Source organism: Lepidochelys kempii, chromosome 11 (genome assembly GCF_965140265.1).
Source record: "Lepidochelys kempii isolate rLepKem1 chromosome 11, rLepKem1.hap2, whole genome shotgun sequence".
Taxonomy (NCBI): domain Eukaryota; kingdom Metazoa; phylum Chordata; order Testudines; family Cheloniidae; genus Lepidochelys; species Lepidochelys kempii.
Genome location: NC_133266.1, coordinates 78,443,502 through 78,466,894, shown reverse-complemented (window position 1 = coordinate 78,466,894; position 23,393 = coordinate 78,443,502). Strand labels below are relative to the sequence as shown.

At 42.6% G+C, this 23,393-nt stretch overlaps 1 protein-coding gene across 17 annotated transcripts in view; it reads left to right on the top strand.

Annotated features, from left to right (window-relative positions):
- The window catches only part of DIP2A (disco interacting protein 2 homolog A), a 248,545-nt gene that overhangs the window by 137,711 nt on the left and 87,441 nt on the right, over positions 1-23,393 (top strand). For 12 of the 17 annotated variants that reach the window (XR_012154401.1, XR_012154402.1, XM_073306935.1 and 9 more), the window contains 4 exons: positions 5,146-5,265; positions 13,130-13,369; positions 21,366-21,494; positions 23,100-23,219. Coding sequence is in view for 14 of the 17 variants with exons in the window: in XM_073306935.1 (XP_073163036.1) it covers positions 5,146-5,265; positions 13,130-13,369; positions 21,366-21,494; positions 23,100-23,219 (609 nt within the window). In the remaining 3 variants the exon portion in view is untranslated. Of the gene's footprint in view, positions 1-5,145; positions 5,266-13,129; positions 13,370-21,365; positions 21,495-23,099; positions 23,231-23,393 lie in introns of those variants that run through there. The other 5 variants (XM_073306937.1, XM_073306948.1, XM_073306938.1 and 2 more) reach the window with 4 other exon arrangements.

Here is a 23,393-nt window from a genome sequence, read left to right as displayed (position 1 = left end):
TCCAGAACCACCTTTGCTCAATTACGGGAGAGCTTCAGATTCCTCTCAAGGAGATCCAGGACTCCCAGCACAAACTCTTTGACATCCTCCACGCACCCGGACGCAACAAAATAGCTCTCCCCATTAGTGAAGCCATACTGGAGTCAGCTATCACATCTCTGCCATCCGCACTCCTATCCCTGAAAGGACAGAGAAGTGTTAAGTGCTGGCCAAAGGAGCGAGATTTTTGTCTTCTCAGCTCGCTGCCAACTCACTGGTGGTCCACACTGTTTCTGAAAGGGGTAGACAGCAACATCCCAAGTCTTCTACTGCTGATAAGGAAGGTAAATCCTGGATCTTCTGAGGACAAAGGTCTTCTCGTCATCCAGCCTCCAGTTCAGGATAGCCATTTACCAGTTGCCAGTGGCTAAATACGATTTCCTGAACTACGCCAAGTTTGCAGAGTTTACGGACAGCCTTCCGCAGCAGTCTAGAGCTCATTTCCAAGTTCTGATAGATGAAGGCCAAGATTATTCTCCAATCTGAAGTCAATGCTGCTACCACCTCCTCTAGAGCTATGGCTACTGCAGTAGTGATGTGCAAGAAGTCATGGCTCTGTGAGTCAGGGTTCCCTAGGGAGGTCCAGAAAATTATCATGGACCTTCCCTTTGATGAATCACACCTCTTTCAACCAAAAGACGGTCGAGTCCCTCCATACCCTGAAGGACTCTAGGGCTACCCTCCACTTACTGGGGAGACATACATCTGCCCCTTAAAGGAAATTTTACTTCCCATTGTTCAGATCTAGACTTGTGGCTCAGCACTTTTTCCATCAGAGACCCTAAGAACCACCACGTAAGAGACAGGGTTCAAAAGTCCCTCTTCGCTACAAGTCTCTCTGCAGCTGACTCAGCACCTCAATATCAGCTCCACGCTCAGCATTTTTGATGGGAGCTCGAGAGCCCTGGAATACTAAGCCCAACACTTCCCAACCCCCACGTGCCGTTTGGGGGTCACCTAGCACTTTTTCCGCACTTGGAGTACAATAACAACAAATACATGCTAAATGTCATCCACTCTGGCTATACGATAGTTTACATCCTTATCTCCTCCAATTCCGCACCCCACCCCCTCTTCGGGGGTCACTCCGAGTATTCTTAATCAAGAGATGAATTCCTTATTGCAATGAGGAGCAACAGAACATGGAGACCAATCCTCGATCTCAACCGCTTCATTCGCAAACTCAGATTTTGTAGTCACGTTGGCAGCTATAATTCCATCTTTAGAAAAGGGCATGTGGTTTACAGCTCTTGATATGAAGGACACCTACTTTATTCAACCCGCTCACAGACACTTCCTCAGATTCAGGGTGGGCTCCAACCATTTTCAGTACAGAATACTCCCCTTTGAAATAGCAACTGCCCCCAGAGACTTTACCAAGACATTCTCAGCAGTAGCACATTACGTCAGACGTTGTGGTCTCATTGTCTTCCCCTACCTCAAAAACTGATTCCTTGCCACCAAGTCCCACCAGAAAGCCTACATGTCAACTTCTATGATGCTATGCTCCTCCTCTCCTCACTGGGAATCAGAGTAAACACCAAAAAATGTGTTCTCACCCCCACATAATCTATGGACTTCATCCGGGCAACTTTGAAGTCATGTTTGTCTCTTAGGTCATATGGCCTCATGCACCTAGGTCACCTCATTCACAGGACTCAACCTTCATTGCCTTCAAACATGACTGCAGTTGGTATACTCTCCAAACTGCCATTCTGTGAACCTCGTGGTGACTGTTCTGGCCAATGTAGTATCTTCTCTGCTATGGTGGACAAATCCTCATGAGATGTGTGTGGGCACCACCTTTCTCCCTTTATTAAGGACGCATTCCTTTTAGATTGGTAAGCCCACATGAACAGCCCCACGGCACAAGATACCTGGACATTTTGAGAGTCTAGGATGCACATCAATATCTTGTTATCGCTTCTCCCGTCAGCATAGGTACTCCACCTCCGCCAGAGCCAGTAGCTGTGTTGATGGGAGAAGCCCTCCCATTGCCAGAGCACTCTCTACACCAGTTTGTAGTGTAGACCAAGCCTAATAAATCTGTCTGCATTAATTATGCTTTAAATGAATTTTAGTGCTTAGTAAAAGTTGGATGCAAAACCATATTTGGCTCTTATTAAACGAAAATAAGGCGGTGTGCTTTTATTCCTTCTCTCCTCCTCAACCCCCATTAAATGATTTTGTTTTAAAGAAGACTTTGGGCTTATAATTTCCAAACACAACTGAACTTGATTTCTTAAACAGTTTTGAATATACTTTGGGGAAGCCACATTTATTAAAAGTTAATCACTTATGAGCTTGGTGGCCCTTCTACCTCTTGCATTTTATATTTGCAACACATAACCCTACTGTTAACTGTTTCATTATATATTTGCAAATCACTCTTCAACCCAGAAGAGAACGCTGTAATGACAGCATGCAGCTTTGTTTTTCTTTAAATAGAACATTATTTTAAGCTAAGATTTCAGTATTCAGGAGCGGATGGACAGGAAATGAGATTCAGCATGCTAAATATTCACCAAAATATTCTGTTTATATGTAGCATACTAGTCTTTCACATGAGTTTGAATCCTACTTAGGTCATAAATGAAAACATGCATTTGCCCTACCTACTCTCTGGACATCTACCCACTTCCCCAAACAATCACACAGTCTGGCATGATTTTCTTTCTCTCCAGGCTTGGGATACCTGGCGGGTTGCACGCCAGGATTGAAGTGCACAGGCAAAGTCTTGTGGAGAAAGCTTGTATAAACTCAATCTGCAATGTGACCCTGGCTTTGGCAGTCCTGTCACGTCCTTATTTTCATCAGGTCCAGTTTACCTAAAATTTAAAAATAACAGTAAGGGGGAGAAGGTGAAGAAGTCACAGATGACACAACTATTACAGGATGGCAGTGTTTCCCAGACTTTGGGGGCTGAGTCCCATTCAGAGAAATGGAAGCAATTGCACTGTCACCCTACAGTCTTGCCATGTGGTATTAAAGGTATAAAATCTTAATTTATACATTTTCTGAGACAGCCTGCTTCACTCTCCCCTTCCCCAGCCAATATGGGAAGTGCTGGTGTGACGTTACCTAATTAAAATATTACCATGCAAACCATTGTTGCTACCACTGTTATATAATTCCAACAAATTTTATGCAAAATGTGAAGCATGGCCAGAAAGGGTTAAGCAGCTTGTAGGCTAAATAACCCAGAGTCAACCATTAGAGAGATGTTAGAAAGGTATGTAAATGATAATTAGGACCATTCCATGGTAGATAGGCTAGAACTTTGAAATGCAAACCTATATTGTTAGGAATCAGAGGTGATACTAATTGTATGTGTGCACTCATATCTTGTTAAGATGTTAGCCATGTAAACAGGCAGTTCCTGTCTGTCACTATCACTTTTGATTCGGAGATCAAAAGGAAATATTAACATTCAGATGAATCTTGGGTACAATAATGTCATTGTCTATATGTCTCTGAAGTTTGAGATACAACTGTCTAATGGATAAATTGCCTTGTGTTAATTTGGGTAACTAATTACGGGTGATGCTAAGGAAATAAGTCTCCATAATGGCCTATTGTTTACCGAGGGACTCCAACCTGTCACAAGAAGGTGTGAAACTGTATAAAGAAGGGCTTGTGTCCTGATCCTCTTTCTCTCAGATCTGCTTGATGCTTCATGCAGGGGAGGCTCAAGCCCAAGATAGAGCTCTCCAGTCTTGACTGGATCTCCCTGAATACAAACATTGGCCTATAACCTATGAGCTAATTCTGAAAGAACTCTTTGCAACTACAAAGCTCACCATCTCCACTATGAATCTTAATCTTAATAATTGTACTCATATCTGTATGTATACTGATTGTTTTAATCAATACTCTTTACTTTTTAAAAAAATTTTAGTTTAGTTAATAAGAATTGTCTGTAAGAATCTAAGTTACCTTCAAGCTGTGCAGCCGCATGGCCACACAGCTGCCTATTAAGCCCTGCGCAGGGGCTCAGGGCTACAGCAGGGAGGGATGCCTCTTCCCCCAGTGCAGACCTGCTGCGGACTTTCCACGGCTGAGGGAGAGGAGCCCCTCCCTCGTTCCGGCCCAGCTGGAGCTGCCATAGCTGGGGAAAGGCACCTCTCCTCCGTCCCAAGCTGCTGTGGTGAGAGAGGGCTGGGGGCAGGTGCTCTCTCCCATCACAGCCCTAGGGCAGCCTCTCATCCCTGGCCCCGCCCCAGAGCCCACCCCCCGTACCCCAGCCCCACCCCAAAGCCCACACCCCAAGTAAGAGCCCTCATCCCCCCCCCACAACCATCTGCCCCATCCCTAAGCCTCCTCTCGTACTCTGAACCCCTCATCCCCGGCCCCACCCCAGAGCCTTCACCCCTAGACGGAGCCCTCACCCACTGCACCCAACCCTCAGCCCTAGCCCTAAGCCCTCTCCCGCACCCCAAACTTCTCATCCCCAGCACACAGCCAAGCCAGAGCACTCATCCCCCCCACACCCCAACCCTCTGCTTCAGCCCTGAGCCCCCTCTCGCACCCTGGACCCTACCCCAGAGCCCTCATCCCCCCCGCACCCCAACTCTCTGCCCCACCTCTGAACCCCCTCCCACACTCTGACCCCCTCAGCCCCACCTCCCACCACATTAATTTTGTTATGTGCACCAATATGAAGGTCATGTGTCACACCTCACTTCCATATTGGTGCGCATAACAAAATTCATTCCGCACATGCGTGGGAAAAATTAGAGAGAACACTGGTAAGTGTGTATTTGAGGGGGATCAGAGCATACTTGGGGAGACTTTGCAGTATGGATGTGTCACTGAGTTTGCTCGTGTAGATGAGTAAATGCAAATATCACAGCTGCTAAACTGCTGCTGGTGAGACCAGAAATAGGTTGCTTCTATTTCGTAACTAAGTGCCGGTGAGATAAATGGATTCTAGAACAAGGGGCCTGAGCATACGTTGTCAGACTAAGTAATTAGTGTTCTGAACCGTGGTGCAGCACCAGTCATTTGTAAAGAAGGTTAAATCTGTGGTGTGTGTAATGTTTTGGAAGGAAAAGGTAGCTGTACTTCATTTCATAACTATTTTTGTTGTTGTTTGTTACTATCTAGATGTCCACACTGAAGCAGTACAAGCAGCTTTGGCTAAATACAAAGAGAGGAAAATGCCCATGCCTTCAAAAAGACGCTCTGTTCTTGTACACTCTTCAGTAGAAACATATACACCTCCAGGTATCTAATAAGTCAGCATACATAAACATTGTCAGGTAAACTTAACATTGCAAATGTAATAAGTGAATGCTGTGTTTTGTTCTACTGACTTTGAAGTCTCCCATTGTTGCAGTAAGCTTCTTGCATGCTATGTGAACGTTAGTCCTGATGCTAAAATTTAGGTTTGATTTGGTCACTGTCAGAATTTTTCTTCCACAAGATTTTCTGTCTCTTTTCTTAAAATTTTAGAAGAGCTTTAGGGTGAAACTGTATAAAGAAGGGCTTGTGTCCTGATCCTTTTTCTCTCAGATCTGCTTGATGCTTCATGCAGGGGAGGCTCAAGCCCAAGATAGAGCTCTCCAGTCTTGACTGGATCTCCCTGAATACAAACATTGGCCTATAACCTATGAGCTAATTCTGAAAGAACTCTTTGCAACTACAAAGCTCACCATCTCCACTATGAATCTTAATCTTAATAATTGTACTCATATCTGTATGTATACTGATTGTTTTAATCAATACTCTTTACTTTTTAAAAAAATTTTAGTTTAGTTAATAAGAATTGTCTGTAAGAATCTAAGTTACCTTCAAGCTGTGCAGCCGCATGGCCACACGTCCTAAGGTGCCACAAGTCCTCCTTTTCTTTTTAGGGTGAATAGTAGCCCTTAAGCACAAAAAAATTGTTTATCTTCATTTGTAAAGTCTCATTCTGAAAGATAACATCGTGGCAAAAATATGTCAGAGCTTTATAGATTCTTTATTAAATGTTGCGTGAGATGCCTTTCTTTAAAATGGCTGCTGGGAAATGCTTTAAAAAGTTAAATTATTGAAAAAGCTCCTTGTTTGTAAAATAGCCTCCTAGTTTGTTTAAATCACTTATGGTTCATGCGTGGAGCTCATCTCTTGTTGTGAATTTGAGACTGTTTAGCCCAGAGTATATTTAAAAAAAAAAAGCCACAAAAACCCCACCCTGTTACTTCTATTACTTTTAAAGAGAGGAAAGACAAAAATATTAGGTGCCTTTTGCCTTCTCCTCGCAGATCATCTTAAGGATAAGAAAAACCTCATTCTCCAGATAGCTTGGTAGGACAACATGTAACTACTTTGGGGTCAGTGTCTTGTATGCAAATATAAGTGAATTTCTCACCGACTCTTACGTTTTGAACAACTGATTCTGTCACAGTCCTTTTGTGTGCTGCCCTAGATTAGAGCCACAGTGAGCTCTGATGCCTTCAGCTCAGTTCCATTTCTTAACACCAGCTGCGGAAGTACGGCCTGGGCTGTCGTGCCTCAGCTGTTTGCTGGGCCACACCTTTTTCTCTCAATCCCTCGGCCTTTGAAGAAAACTTTGCTATTTACATGTCCTTTGTGTATTGCATTTTTATGGATTCTTTGCCTACCTTTTTTAATAAAATGTACTTTGAAGGGATATTTGTGGCAGTCTGAGTTCATGGTCTGTAGCTTCTGTTTCTCTTCCCCCTTACCCTTTTTGACTTTCAGATATAGAGAAGCTCATCACCTTTAAAAACTTTGCAAGTATTTTTGTTTGATGACACTGTTATGTTATAATCTATTAATTTCAGAAAAATATAACCAATGACAAGTTTACTTTGGGGCATGGACTGTGGTTGCTGGGATGTGGTTTCTGTCTGAAGTCTGTCTTGGACATCCGCAATGACTTTCACAAGTTAGATTTCAAGTTGGCCTGGATTGCCTCACTGTTAAAAGCCTCAAGTGAACCAGAGTTCAGCACCCAGCTACAGGTGAAGACTGCAGAGCTTCCTCATGGGGCAGCTCACATCCAAGTAGACAGCCTGAAGCTTCTATTCAGAGCCCTTGAAACATCCACCGTGCTTAGGGAATCCGGTGTCCAGGAAAGGTGATTTGAAGCATCAGCTGTGGTGTCTTGGAGTAATCATGGTCAATGCCTCTTTCAGCAACATCAGTCTTACAACTTCCTGTGTCAGTGCAGCAGTTTGGGTCTGTCTGGGATGAAGCGTACTGTGAATAGGAGAGCGTACAGGAGTGTTGGCCTCAGGCTTGGTGGAAAACTACTTGCCATCATAAGTGCTCCAGTTTCTGAGGCAGAGGAGTTAAAAATGGTTCGATTCCACAGCCGCCTCCTTTCTTATAAAAGCCAAAACCAAAATGGAATTTCCCTCTATTTGAGAAAATGAAGTTGGTCATTGTTTTCTCTGGAAGCATTCCAGGACACCTCATTTGAAGTATCTGCTGATAGTTCCCCCTGCAAATAAAGGAATGTGTTTCACCCACTCAGTCCTGAGCTGATGTTTGATAGATGCATGAAAAGGAAATACTTGGTTACAAGAGGTGCTGGTTCTCCTTCCTAACACAAGTCTTGTGTCACAGGCTGTTGTCACCATTAGGAAGCCTGACAGTACACAGTTCCACCTTTTTCAGAAGGAGGGTTTGCCAGCCTGTAATGTCTGTTTCAGTGTGCGTACCGATTTGGAATGGGAAAGGTCCACATCTTTGTGAATTTTCTTCCCTGAAATACATTTTAAGTGGTTCCTAGAGGTGTTTGGAAACATCGTGATATCAGATCTGAACTACCTTTGATTGGCAGCACAAGTAGCTCGCTCCAGAATCGAAGCATATAGACACGCGTTGTTGTGAACATTGAGCTTTTATGTAGAGATACAGCTGCGGCTTGTATGATGGTGGAAACCTTTTGGAGAAAAATGGGAAGTGTGTTTCTCAAACACAGTTTATTTACTTAGGCAACCATCCAGTCCTCCTCCCTCATAGAGTTGACAAGGGAAAGCACCCGCAAAGAAGCTAGTTATTACTTCTACTAGATTTGGGATGCTCCTAGTTCTCTGGCTCTCTTCCAACAGCAATCTGTGTTCTGAACACTGCTTCTAGGAAGCAAAAAATCTGGTGTTTTGATAGAATTTAAAACAAGCGGCCAGTCATCTTGTATCTACTCAAGAGGACTATCCTGAGGGAGGGGAAACTAGCCCTTTTCCCCCTTGTGACCCTGATTACCTCAGGCACATTGAGTTCTGTTTATGAAACGTGGCTACAGAATTCAGATTAGATAAGCTTCTCCAAAGTTCCCTGCTCGAGAATGCTCTTGACATCAGTATCAGAAAGAAACTGCAGGATATACATTCTCTTAAAGTATCAGCTGCCTGCTAAAGAAGGGAGGTATGTATGTTCTGACATGCCTGTCACTGCTATAGCTGGTGCCAAGTGCACCCAGCAGGGTCCTTATAAGGAAGTAGAAGGCCCCAACTTATATCTAGTGAAAGAAATGGTCAACTGGTATCTCTAGGAACAATCATGTTTTTCCTAGGTGAGAGTGACTGCTTATGAAATTTGGGACTTGCTGTGGTCTACAAACACAAGAGGGTACATTACCCAGCTGAGTTCCATGTCATTAAGGAGAGAGCTCCCAAACCATTTTAAGTCCTTTTTTGCAATGGTGCTGCATGAATTCATAAAATACTTAGTAATGTTTCTACACAGAATAAGAGCAAAATGTTTCCCCTTATTTGGAGGACTGGCCCATCAAGAAGGATGTCATTTTGGTAGGACAAGAATCAGTCTCTACCAGTGCTGGAGTCACTAGGATTTAGACCCAAAGTCTAAGCTTGTTCCTCAGACAATTGAAGGTTATACGACCCATGCTAGATGGGGCTCATGTACAAAGACTGTACTCTAGGACGAGACATGGAATTTAAGGTTTGCCAGTCAGAAGGTTTCAACACAGACCTGCTGAAAACATTGAGCAGCATGGCCACAGGGATGTTTGTGTTACTCCTAGCACTCCTGCATATGAGGCAACCACTATGGGCCCTGAAGTCTCAAGGTTTGCAAGCCACACATTTCCTGCATAGCATCTGAATGACTGACTACAGTACATGTTTGAGTGGCAGTTCAGGGACAACCTGTAACTGGGAAAGTCTCCCAAATTACTCCAGTCCAAGTAACTATGAATGCTTCCTGCCTGGGATGGGGAGCTCACATGGCATAGCTTCGCCCTTTCTAGGGTATGTGATATCTCCAAGAACAAAATCTACATCAAACTCTGCAGGCAAGGGTGGTCTTAAATGCTGTCCAGAGCATGACATATGTGGCAACCCAAATGGTGTCTTTGATCCAAACAGGCAGTTATGCTACCACATTTTATATAAACAAATATGGAAGAGTTGATTCACTTATTTCTTCTGTATGAACATTTCCCTTAAAGACATTACTAGTTGTCCCTTCCAAGTCAGGAAAGGATAACGTGATTACAAACAGGCTAAGTTGATCATTACTGTATCCTGGATCAGGGGCTGGTCAAGTAGAAAATAATTTTATCGCCCCTTCTATGAATGCAAAATTACTGGTGTTCTGTGTGCATCACCAAAAAGCTTCCTTTGGACAATGTCTTCCCAATCGGTTAGGAAGGGAAATTTCATGTCTGAATATCCTCTGGCAGTAAATACTTGACTAAGGTCAAAAAAAAGGTATTGATCCTCTGTTGGTCAAGGAAATAGCGTTTTTGACCTTGTAAAAATGCTGATAGCCAGTCCCATTGCACTGAGAAGCTTGCCACATCCAAGTATATGGAATCATGGCACTTTCCTGCATCTAAGCCTAGATACATTTCCCAATCCGCATGATTGCTAATGGGTTAAAGTTGAAGGATGTTGGTCTCTGAGGTTCACCTAACTGCCTGGAAATAGTCTAGCAGATGGGTGTTCAGTGCAAGTGGAAAATATTTGTGGCCTATCGAAAAAAGTCCCACGTGGACCATTTTTCATACTCCTCATGAACACCGCTGTTCATAAATCAGGATAACAGACTTCTTTCCAAATAGCACCTTTACCAGCTACTTTTGCTTTTTGCAATAATGTTCAGGGTACATCATTTTCAGTTTCCTGGTATCATGACCTGTGTGGGACTTAATGTGTGTAAACATTTTAATCTGTCTGTGTGGTTTTGACTACGTTGGAGAAGTTTTCTTAATACTTGGGAACTGAAGTTTCTCATACAAGCTGTCACTTCCTGGTTGCCGTAACTTCAGTTTACAGGGTGAGGAAGCTGCATATCTTAGTGACTTAAACTGAAGTTCAAGGATAAAATCCTTTCAGAGATTTTTAAATTCCCTTTTAATCAATTAGTCTCATCCTGTTAACATGTTCTTGTGTCCATCTGAATGTGTTTTTTTTCCTGCATAAATGTTATTGAATTGTGACTTCAGATATCATGCTGACATACATTTGGTCCAAAGGATGTTGGCTCTTGCAGCTAACCTGTGATCAGATTTCATTAGGGAGATTTGTAGGGCAGACATAGCATTCTCTGCACAGCTCTTCAAGAACCAAGTATGGAAAGTTATCAGAGCATATGTATTTGGTGACAAGAAACCTACTCATCTGTCACTATGGTTCTCTGGAGATATATCTGAGATTGATCACCACCGAATGTCCTTCATACTTGAGGGGTTGGTAACCCTCTTTGGTTACTTTTTTTGCATATTCAGTTTTCACCTTTAGCCTCAGAGGAAGTGCAAGTTCAGGCATTAAGGGTTTATGCTTTGGCTTCATTAGAAAGGCAGCTGCAATGGCCCCTGCTAGAGACAGCAGCCAAGAACTTCTAAACTATGGGAGTTCCCCAGAAGTATTATCCACAGGGTACAAATCCAAGCCTGCTGATCTCTGACAGCTGTATCTCTTCAAAGAACTATTGTTACAGATAAATGTATTTTTACTCAAAATATGTCCTGTTTGGCATAAATCCATAATTTGAGGTGAAATGGTCAGATGATATTAGATCTGCAAGTTTAGCTTCACTCAGCCCAGTTGAAGCCACTGGATGATTCTCTCTTTACAAGGGTGATCTCCAATTCTCATATCTTTGCACTGTTTAAAACCAGTCATTCTCAAATTACTGAGTGTTAAATTCTTGATACTTCATACATTATTCCCTGGAGTTATCTGGCAATATTCATGTTTGTTGCTATATGTAATCTGGGATTCTTCATGCAATTCCATATCAAAACTGTTCATAGTACATTACATTTGAACCGTTAAGCATACAAAGATTAGGAAATACCAAAGTTAAGATTGTATGTATTCCACGTTAACTCTGTCTCCTGCCCATGTAGCATCATTTGAGAAAGTCTGGAAGAAAAATATCCAGAGGAGGAGCTTCAACCTCCAAGATTTTGCTGGTTTATGCAAATTGTACAGAGCAGTGTAAATGCCATAATCTGAAGCTATTTGGCTCCTAGACCCCCATCTGAACACCACTTCTCCCCTGCACTGTTGCTGTTTCTCCGAAAGGACCCTTCTCTTGTGACTCTCAGGATCTCTGCTGCTGGGAAATGTCTGGCCTGGCAGAGATCCTAGGCTTCACCAAAGGACAATGGCTGTTCTTGTGTAGTTTAAGAACTCCCCAGCAAGACACCTTCCCCAGCTGCTGAGCTCTAAAATGTCTGTCAGGTTATGGCCAGGAGAAACCTGTCAGCCCAGTGGGGTTTGATGGAGACTGAGGGAATGTAAATAGTCCTGAGAGTCATTCAGAGTCCTCAACCCTTGTCTCAGCCCCTTCACTCCTTCCAAGGCTGGTTGGAACCTTTCCTCCACAATTTAACACCTTAAAAAACCTGGCAAGGGCACTTCTGTTCACCTTACAGTCTTTAGAAGCTTTTCCCTCAGACTCAGTTATCTCTTTCAGTGTGAATGTATTTAGATTATTGATTACTAACCAGTTTGCTGTGACACTCGTTAGTTGATAACATGTGCGCTGTGTCATTCCTTAGTTTTTCATTTAATGAGCGTAGCAAAAATAAAATAAATGCTGTGAACACTGAGATTCAGATGTTCATACCTCTGTCCGGGCAAGAACCAGTTTTTCTCAGGAAAAGGCCATGCAACCCTCTTCAGCAATGGCTACTTCTATGCCCAATTTCAGCTTCAGACTTCAGCTATTTTGTCTGGAGAACTATTGTTTAAAAAAAAAAAAAAAGAATTTTTCCATAATGCAACAAAATTAATTTCCCTCTGCTTTGTCACTCAAAACCAAGCAAACCTTACTTCCTTGAGCTGTTTGTCTTCTGCCCAAAGGTGGTGATTTCTAACATGGAATATTAGTCCAGAAGATGAAAGTTTCAGAAAGTTCTAAATAACTTTAAGCAGGCAGTTAAAATAGGAGTTATCAAACCTTAGCTGTAGCAATGCGTGGCTGGCTCCACTATAACAAAAGGCCTTAATAAGTTTCATCCATGTAGTGCACTCGATTAGATGTAATACACATACCTTTTTTGATTGGGTTCCTAATTTTTTATAGTTGTGATGAAACTAAACAAATGTAAAATAAATATTTCATTGAGCAGCACAGATTTACTAGCAGTAAATGAGCTGGCCTCTGGGTGTGCTTTTTGCTGTAATTGTTTTATGAATCTAGAAAAAGGAATCAAGCTATGCAGGGGTTCAAATGGAAAACAATGCTGAATTTTTAATTCTTAACTGTGCGGGTAGTTCTACTCAGACTACACAAAAATAGAGAGCACTAAGTGTGCGCGAAGGGTATATGTCCTTATTCCACATTGTTACGGTATATATTCAATAGTTTAGGCAGAAGTGGTTTATTTAGCAGATTATATTTTTGTCATTCCAAATAAAGCAGTTAAAATGCAATGTTTTGCTGTCAGACATTGTTTTCCATTGATCCTGCATAGAAGTTAAGCACCCTGTGAAAGGGTGGCAGTGGAACAGAATTTGTGCATGTGAATGTGCCATATGCTTAGTACATGTGTCTCATGTTTAGTGCATGAGAAACGACAAATGGAGAACATGGAAAGACTTCATGTTCCCCTTTATTGGGTCATTCCTACATTACATGCCTGTCATCATTATTTTAATCACAGACACATCGTCTGCCTCAGAAGATGAGGGCTCGTTACGTCGGCAAGGGCGGATCACCTCCACTCCGTTCCAGAGCCATTCCAGCGTAGAGCCCTGGCTTAACCGGGTTATCCAGGGTTCCTCCACCTCATCCTCTGCATCCTCCACCTCATCCCATCCCGGAGGGAAACCTGCTGCTGCTTCCAGTGCTGCCGCCGCTGCTGCCACTGTGCTTGCAGACCTTATGGCGCACGCTCAGCTAGGTCAGTAAAAGAGCCGCCTGTTTGTCGCTAAAAAGAGTAAAGAGCTGATCAAGCAAACCTGAAAAATATAAGTGTGGTTAAACACTAAAGTCAGGTATTCTCATGAGTGCCATACTCTTCTAAGCAGTATTCCTAACTAAAGTATGATCCACGGGCCAGGTACGTGTCGTGTATTGTTTTCCACTATAAACAGAAATAGATACTTACAAATTGCAAACAAGCATTCCCTTGCTAAAACGTTAGTGTCCTGGTAAATCGAATCAAAGGTACCTTTTCTAGTTCATAAGAAACACCATTTCAAAAGGAGGTATCAAATGTTCAGGACATGTCTTCTGACATCCACTTGTCTAGCCCAAGTAACTTCAGGATCTGGGATTCAAAGGTAATTTAGTTGGAAAACCTCCATGAACAAGAGGTCTGTTGGAATGCTATACAAGATTTACATTTATATTAGGTGCTGACCCACATGTTTTTAAACGTTTGGATTAACAGCGTGTACATGATGCATCTGGGTATAGAGTTATTGTCTAGAGGAAAGTTATGCAACTTGTTCTGAATGACACTTAATATTGGAACGGACGTGAAAAGCACAGAAATATTTGTTGAACAAAATGTTTTTGTAACCCACGTTCAAAAAATAGTCCTGCCTCATTCTCTCTAACACTGCAGGGCTAGAACTCAGGGTTACCAGGGTGCTGGACGCATCCTAGAGAGTTCTTACAGAATAGTGGTCTTCTGCAGCTCAGTGGTACAGAGAAAAGCCCACTCCTTTTCTTTCTAGAATTAAAGTGTAAGGGATTATTTCATCTAGACTGGTGGAAGGTTGATGCTGTGTCTGTGCATGTGTGTGTGTTTAATAATGATCTAGTGGTTATATAATACTAAAAGATCCTTTGGGGAGTGGGGAACAGTACATTTTTCGATACATTTACCAAATTGTTTGAAGAAGTTTAAAAATACAGCGTAAAATGAGTTATTTTTAATTAACCTCTGCTCTATATCTTGAAGTTCTTACCTCATGCGTACACAGGTGACGCGGTCATTGAAGACAATGAGAGTTCTGTCTTAAGACTTTGGGACTTGGTCACTTTACTTATCTCACTTCTTTGTTTATATGGGTCTGTTGCCTGAATGTATTATATACAGACATTTGCTTTGCAAATATTTCAGAGGTCCTGCTGAAATATATTGAAGCACTTCAGTAGACTTACAAAATGAACATACAGACCTTTCTCCAACACTAATTGAAACACACTTAACTGAAAAGACTGTTAACTGAATATTTGATGAATATATTCATTAATTCCACCATTCCAGCTACCATCCTCAGACTTTGCACAATGATCTATGCTTTCTGCTGTCTGCTCGGTGTATCCTCTAGACTGAATCGCTTCAGTATCTGTGTGGAAAATTACAGCAATGTAGTAGTTCATTTACGACACTTCAAACCCAGCCAGCCTGCTAAATCTGGTTTCCTATGGTATGATTTCCACTGGTTCTGATACATCGGGGGGAGTGTTCCTGTCTCCTTTCCATCAGGAAGGAAGCAGCCATTCAGCCGGAAAGGATTCGTCCCCAGCTCCTCCCCATCCAAGCTCTTTGCGGGCCTGCTTTCCAGTTGCTTTCTGCCTCAGGCTGAGCTTGAAGCACCCGCTTTTGTTTTTCTACAGCCTGTCATCAGAATTAAGAATGATAAAAGAAGCTGCCAGTCCATGAATTCATACCCAGGCTCCAACGGGGCACCTTCACCTTCTCTTATGACCACGAGGTGCCCCAGTTCTCTGCAGCATCAGGCTCCCTTGGACTCTCCACAGGCAGTTGCTGGTAGGAACTGGAGTTGTCCTGCTACTCTTCAAGTCCCTTTCCCCCCAGATGGGCCATTTTCTCCAGCTCATTCATGCAGCAGGGAATGAATGGAAGCCCAGATAGAGAGATGGAAGTTTCTCTCCCTCTCAGAAAGCTTCTCTTGGGGAGGGGAGTGTGTCCCTTCTTCATATCTCCAGCTTCCTCCTCTGTTTATATAGGGATCTGTTCTCCACTTTGGGAATTAATAGGAAAGAAATCTGGTCTTAACTTTTTACAAGAGGATTTGTTTCCATGTTGAAATGCTAGTGTTTTAGAAAGCGCCGAGAGGCTGAAGTGTTCATATTCTCTCTCTCTCTCTCTCTCTCTCTACTCACTGTTCTTTAACCCTGACTAGCTGACGAGGAGGGTTCAGCTCTGTGGCTGAGTATAGTACGCTCTCCTTTGCTAGTGCTGTCTTCTGAGGGTGTTTTTAATTATATGAATGTATGTCCATTAGTAATCGGTCTGAACAATTCCTTATACATAAACCAACCATCAGCCATAAGTTTGGGTCCATCTTTCTCTTCCCACCAGGGATGTTTTATTTCATGTCCCCGGAGCATCCCCTACTCCCTACAGCTCTATAAATATGGGGAACTGGGGGTGGCATTGCACCATTGCCAGATCCTGGTTGCCTGTTTGAAGGCTTGCAAAAGGAACTAGAACTGTGGTTTGTGTCAGCCGTTAGTGCTGCTCAACCTCAGACTGTCTTTAGAAAGACGTGTGGTCTTTGGACTCCAGTGAGTGTAAGTAGAATAGAAAAGTCCAATTGGATCTTTGAGTGTATTCTCTGTTTCACACAATGGAGTTATGTGGCTCTCAGTACTTAATCACTCTGAGAAGGATATTAGCAATCTAAACTTGGAAGGATTGGAATAATTGTTTGTATATTTTGTGGAGCGATTGTTAAAGTAAATACGAGTATGTTCACAAGGATAAGTAGAGTAGAACAAAACTATATGGGTGACTTCAACAATACTCACACATTTTATATTCCAAGGTGCTTTTATAAAGTATTCTGAAGGTAGGTACAACAATAGTGAGACATTCAAGTCAGCTTGAATAGTAATTTTCCAGAGAAGACCGCTCAGAATATTTAATGTTCTCAATTGTACACTAAATTCAGACTAACAACATAGTGAAAGGTACAAGGGAGGGCACTGGATTTGAAAGGAGGACTGAAAAGCGTGAGCTGTGAGGTCAGGATATGTGATCAGCACAGTTGAAATAATTAAAGGACCACTTAATGCTCAGCATCTCAGTGTACTTCAGCAATCGCACCCCTGTTGTGTGTGTTGCTACTCTGTGTAGACAAGCCTTGCAATGCTGAGTTGAGAAGAGTTGGGTTGAAGAGTGAACCCAAGAAAGAAGTAGATCTGGATCCAGATTTTATGTGAGGACCCACTTGCCATTCCAACTGAATTCCTGTTTTGTTTTTTGTTTTTAACTATTTTATTTTTCTGGTTGTTCTGGTTCAATTTCAGTAGCTTTTTAGTTATTTAAAAGGCCTGTTCGACTGACTGGGTACCTGAAGACAAAACAATGAAAATCTAATACAAATCTATAGGTCTAAACTAGCTTCCCACTTTAGTTCCCAATTTTAGAGTCCTCATATACCCCAAGATTCTTTCCCTCAGATTATCTTGTTACTGGCTTCCAATTCCCTTTCCCAGCTCATGACCTGTATAAATAAAGGTGGTGGTATTCTTCTGACCTTTTATTGACAAAGCCACATAGCAGATGTGATTTTGAGTGATCATTTTGGGAGGAACATTCAGGGATCGTGAGCTGTGCAAGATATTGTCACTTGAGGCTGGACCCTGTAAATTTAGCAGAATATGAGTTTTGTGGATTAATGTTGCAGTCAGCAGCTCATATGTACATTTGACTTCAGTTTTCTCGTCTGTGCTGCATTCCCTTGTGTGCTACATTAAGTCAGTGTTTGTTTTCGTGCTTTATTAAAGCAAAGAATGTTTCCGTTTTTAATAAAGTAATCAAAACTGGGCTCAATAGGACATACCAATGACATTTTGGGTGTATGCCAAATACTCAATATTCTATCATAAAACCCTTTTAAATGGTTTGAAAAGTCAGATTTCATATTCAGTTACCACATGTTGTTGTCCCTTCCAGTTTAGGCTGTTCTGAGAGAGTGACTAACTAAATATTACTTTTTGACATTTTGGGGTTTTGTCCCTGTGAAAGGAGTTTGTGATCTCAGTTCAGTACAATCATAGAACATCAGGGCTGGAAGGGACCTCAGGAGGTACCTAGTCCAACCCCCTGCTCAAAGCAGGACCAACCCCTGTAAGTACCTGGTAGACAACTTACATAATACAGTAGACGCTCATTAGTAGCAACATATTGGTGCTCTTTTGCTCTGTTGCTCCTAAGCAGCTGTTGCTATTATGAGGAGTGTTGACAATTCACAGCAGAGAAAGTGTTCCCAAGGGAAATGTTCCCGTAAGCGGCGATTGCTCTTACAAGCTGTTGCTGCGAACAAGCGTCTGCTTACAAGAAACTCACAAGTGCTCACAAGTGGCCCCCTTGGAGGTATTCTCAACATATATCAAGGATTTGAATAGGCATGAGAACAGAACTACCTTTGTCCCCTGGGTGATTCCTCCAGAACTGAATTGAGTCCTATTGGTGCGATGGTGTAGAAAAGTTTGCACTTCAGATGTTTATGCTTCATTTGCTCTGTGACTCCACTTTTCACTGCTGTTCGTGGAGTTCCATTTGTGAGAACTAGATTACAATATGTTGTTAATTTTTAAACAGTGATGGTGGTCTCTGTCTTGGCCATTTTAGTGGGCACGTCTGATGGATGCAAACTGCCAAGTTATGATCAAAGCCCAGAGTGTTCTGTGATCCTGAGTGTGCCCCAGAATTGTGCTGTGGAGTCTAAACTTTAATGGAAGAAAAGGGTATCTGGCTCTTGTGGCGTGAAGATCAGTGAACCGAATGCAGTATTGTTATCCTGAGTCTTCAGGCAAACGGAAATAATAGCTCTACAAAATTTAAGCTATCCCATTCGTTTCAATGGATCGTTTCCTCTGGAACCTAACGATTAATGTAATTGTCGATATTAACTGTTTTGTTGCTGGTCACTTTTGCAGAAATAGCTCACTAACTTGCTTATCCCCCAGTGCCTCCCACATCTCCCCAGCTCCCAAAAGTCCCAACTGTCCTCTATCCAGCTGCCTAAAGCTCCAGTTTCCATCCTTGACCACTTCTCTGATGCAGCCATGCCTTGCCAGTGCAGAATTCTGTGATGTGTTGAAATCCTCCTTTGGATTTCAGTCTCCTTGAGCTGCACTAGGTCACTACACAGCTCTCATTGACATAGATCACCTCCTTCAGTACTAGGGCAGGGTATTCCTGCCTCGCAAAGGTAGTTCAATCTCTCTGCTCTGTTCACGCAGCTCCTCCTTAGGACTCTGGATATCTAGGGTCTCCAGTTCAAGCTCTGATGCCTGCCTGATTGCTTCTTCAAGATGGTGGGTTTTTCAGTTGTAGCTGCGTTCTGAACTCTTTCCCTAATATGGGTCACATATTGATCCTGGGTGGTTGGACCCTCTTGAGGGAAAACTGTAACTGACGGTCATTGCCACAGGCCTAGGTGGACTCTACCTAGGTTGAAGAAGATGGTGTGATCTCAGTCATCACATGCTGGTTGTTGGAGGGCAGTTTTCAGGCGATTACTGTTGCTTCACTTCTCAACTTAGTCCTCCATACACATGAGGAGCCTCTCCACGTAGGAACCCATCTCTAAACTTCAGCTTTGCAGATGCATCCCAGCCATTAACCTTAGAAGCTGTTTCAGTGGCTTCAGCCCGGGGCACTGCTGCTTCCTCCATGTAAAATTAAAATATAAAATGTGTGTAAATGGTGACAAGACGGAAATGTGTCTTCCGTCATCTCATGCCAGCCGCATCTTAAACTGAATTTATCCCACCAGATTGCAACTCGCTCTTGTCTCTCACAGACTCGAGCCTGCTTCTCTGTGAGCATTGGTACCCAGAAATATTAAGGGTACGTCTTCACTACCTGCCGGATCGGCAGGTAGTGATCAATCTATCGGGGATCGATTGATCACATCTCGTCTAGATGCAATAAATCGATCCCCAAATTGACGCCGGTACTCCACCTCGGCAAGAGGAGTAAGCGGAATCGACGGGGGAGCCACCGCGGTCTACTCACTGCTGTGAGGACACCCAGGTAAGTCGAACTAAGATGCTTGGACGTCAGCTACGCAAATAGCGTAGCTGAGAAGTTGCGTATCTTAGTTCGAAACCGCCCCCTCCCTTCCCACCCCACCCCCCAGTGTAGCCCAGACCTAAGTGTTTGTAGCTGTGACAACCATGCTGTAATCTCTGGAGCCGAGTGCTGAAGACTGTCCATCTATTAGAGCCACATGGGCCTCTTAACATTCAGAGTGTCCGGTGAAGAATGAAACTCTCACAGTAAACAAGGAATTTCACTCAGTCTAACAGAGAGAGTGTAAAAGACAGGCAGTAACCCTTACGAGTAAATAATGAGGGCATAACACAATGAACAAGGCACGGTTACCCCTTTCTGATCCAGCCTGGAGCTAACCACAGAGGGGCCACACACTCCTGCAAAGGAACCACACACCTAGTTATGAAAGTTGTCGAGGTTCCTCCCCCACTCTGAACTCTAGGGTACAGATGTGGGGACCTGCATGAAAAACCTCCTAAGCTTATCTTTACCAGCTTAGGTCAAAACTTCCCCAAGGTACAAAATATTACACCCGTTATCCTTGGACTGGCCGCTACCACCACCAAACTAATACTGGTTACTGGGGAAGAGCTGTTTGGACGCGTCCTTCCCCCCAAAATACTTCCCAAAACCTTGCACCCCACTTCCTGGACAAGGTTTGGTAAAAAGCCTCACCAATTTGCCTAGGTGACTACAGACCCAGACCCTTGGATCTTAAGAACAATGAACAATCCTCCCAACACTTGCACCCCCCCTTTCCTGGGAAATGTTGGATAAAAAGCCTCACCAATTTGCATAGGTGACCACAGACTTGGATCTGAGAACAATGAAAAAGCATTCAGTGTTTTACAAGAAGACTTTTAATAAAAAATAGAAGTAAATAGAAATAAAGAAATCCCCCCTGTAAAATCAGGATGGTAGATATCTTACAGGGTAATTAGATTCAAAAACATAGAGAACCCCTCTAGGCAAAACCTTAAGTTACAAAAAAGATACATAGACAGAAATAGTTATTCTATTCAGCACAATTCTTTTCTCAGCCATTTAAAGAAATCATAATCTAACACATACCTAGCTAGATTACTTACTAAAAGTTCTAAGGCTCCATTCCTGGTCTATCCCTGGCAGAAACCAGCATACCGACAGACACAGACCCTTTGTTTCTCTCCCTCCTCCCAGCTTTTGAAAGTATCTTGTCTCCTCATTGGTCATTTTGGTCATGTGCCAGCGAGGTTACCTTTAGCTTCTTAACCCTTTACAGGTGAGAGGAGCTTTCCCCTGGCCAGGAGGGATTTCAAAGGGGTTTAGCCTTCCCTTTATATTTATGACAAAAGTCCATCCTTAAATGTGGACCTCAACATCTTTTGGGCTTAACTGTGCTGCATTTGTCTCCTGTTTGGTCCTCAGCGTTCTGGGTCTTCCCACAAATGTCTTTCTCTTGGAGATCTAAAATCAGCACTTGCTGCAATCCATGGGCTGAGGCTCCCATCAGAGACCTTTTCTTACTGACTCCCTACTCTTCCTGCTGGGAGGCTCCCTGAAGTGCCTAATTCAGTCTCTTCCTTTCCTAGTTTGGATTCTGGGAGCATCCCCCTTCTGCCAGCTGGACCAGAGGCTGCCTGCCTTTCACTCCTTCCTTCTATTCACCCACAATAGGTCCCCTCTAGTTTCACTCCAAAGTGATCAGATTGGCTTCGGGAAAGGGACTTGGCTGCCCACCAAAACTTGCTCTGACCAATCCCAAAGATGTCTGTTGCAATATTTTAGCCGTTTTCTTTCTTACTATCTGGCTTGGGGTTCTGCAGAGAAAAAGCTGGAAAAGTATAAGTGGACAGTGAGAGGCAACTTTGTATCTTAATAACTAAGATGTCTGATGTGCCTTCTGTGTCTGTTTCTTATATCCTCACAGATAACCACTCCGCTCCTCCTGACGTAACAACGGGTCTTGTGGAACACTTGCATCATGAGCGACCACAAGTAGCGTCAGTACGAGGAATTCCTAGGGGCTACAACAGCAGCATACTAGAAACTGCAGATGGTGAATATGTCAAAATGATTCCACTCTCCAACACCTGGCCATTTTTCTGCATCACTGAATAGACAGAGTCTATATAACATTTGCCATGGTACCTGACTTGCCTATGCAGTGTACCATAGGCTATTATATTTGCTGTTTGTTCAGTACCAGCAATGGTTATAGCTTTCCAGTTAGACTCTCATCAGTAATATTTGGATAATCTCTTTTCTAGAAGTATGTTGTCATTCAGATTCAGACTTGAGTAGTTCAGTGTGTATATGGCAGGGACTGAAGCTTAGGGATCAGAGAGAGGATTGCAACTGTTCTTATAGAGTAAAAGATTCAAACATGAAGTGAAGTTGACTGGAATGATGTTTTGTAAATCATGCCTTTTGACACACTGTTCTACCCCGTCTTGTATTTTGGAAGATCTGCCTCTGGAAGCTCAGTCCCCTTTCTTTTCCCATTCATGAGCTTCAACAGCACTGTGACAGAGAAAGTCAGTAACTTGGTTCAAAGCTGCTGTGTTCCTTGTGGCCAGGAAGTGGTTCAGAGATGCATATTCCCTCTCCATATGGTTTTTCTTGACACCTGATCCTTTGCTTTCTCAGTACAAGGTGTATTAGTCGTCAAGTTATATGTTGTGTTTTTTTCAGGGCAGATAGTGGCAAGCATGGCACATTGTTTACTGAACCACTTTAATCCTTTAGCGTACTGTTTCATTTCTTTGCCACCATCCTTCCAGCAGAGGGTTTTGAAGAAGTTAATGCTATGTACTAATCAGTCAGAGGGTGGCTACTCTTAGCGATGTGCATCATTCGTTCTCCCTTAGTGGCCAAGTATGCTGCCACTGAAGTGCTCTAAGTCACTGTAATAGCCTAGTGAATGAGAGCTTGGAAATCTATCCCAGGTTTCCCATTTTGCAGTGGGGAATGTTACCACTGGGCAACCAGACTGGCCTATGTCCATCTTTATAGTAAACCTATATGTTTTGTGTGTTTAAAAAAAAAAATCATATAGCATTTTTAGTTTCAAAAACATAATTGTATATTGAATCTCAAACTTGGAAATCCCCAAACTGAGATAAGCAAAAGCTAAAAATAAGTCAGCTCTCTTCTGTCCAGTTGTGTATTGTAGTAGTGTTTTTCTGGCTCTGTGAAACCCTCTAAACCTCACTCAATTTTAAAAAAAATACTATCTCCTTTACAGTATCTTATTTTTTTTACACATTTTGACGTTGAATAAATATTGATGTAGCAAAAACCCTTCATCCTATATAAAACAAACTGAGCATCCCGTTGGTTAATCCTACACCATTACTCAGGTTTATTATCTAACTTTGTAAAGTCAGCATTGTTTGCAGCTAGATTAGATGGTGAGAAGGCACATAGAGTGGGCAAACAGCTAGTAAATAGCATTGCTTTAAAGCAACCTTAATATTTGTTTAAAGCTATTGATGGGGTTGTTTTCCAGACAACTGCCTTTTTCACCCACTTTTTCACTTTCACAGTGTAAATGTGCTCCTCAGTATATGGGCCGATGTTATCAGAAAGATGACAGATTTTGTTTAGGGAGGACAGTATATGTAAGTCTCTGTTCTGCTCATTCTTTATATGAATTTGACAGGTGTTCCAGTGAATAGCAGAGTTTCCTCAAAAATCCAACAACTTCTAAACACCTTGAAAAGACCAAAGCGCCCACCACTGAAAGAGTTCTTTGTTGATGATTTTGAAGAACTACTCGAAGGTAACAGCTGTGTAAGAGCTGTTAACTAATATCTCCACAGTTTTCTGATTGTCCCCACAAGCTATGTGAGAGGAGGGATTTCTGCTTCTTTAAATAGTACTATAAAACATTTTTCCCCTATGCTCTTGGCTTACATCGTGGCAGAGTTGGTGTTCTTTGGCAGCATATTGTTTA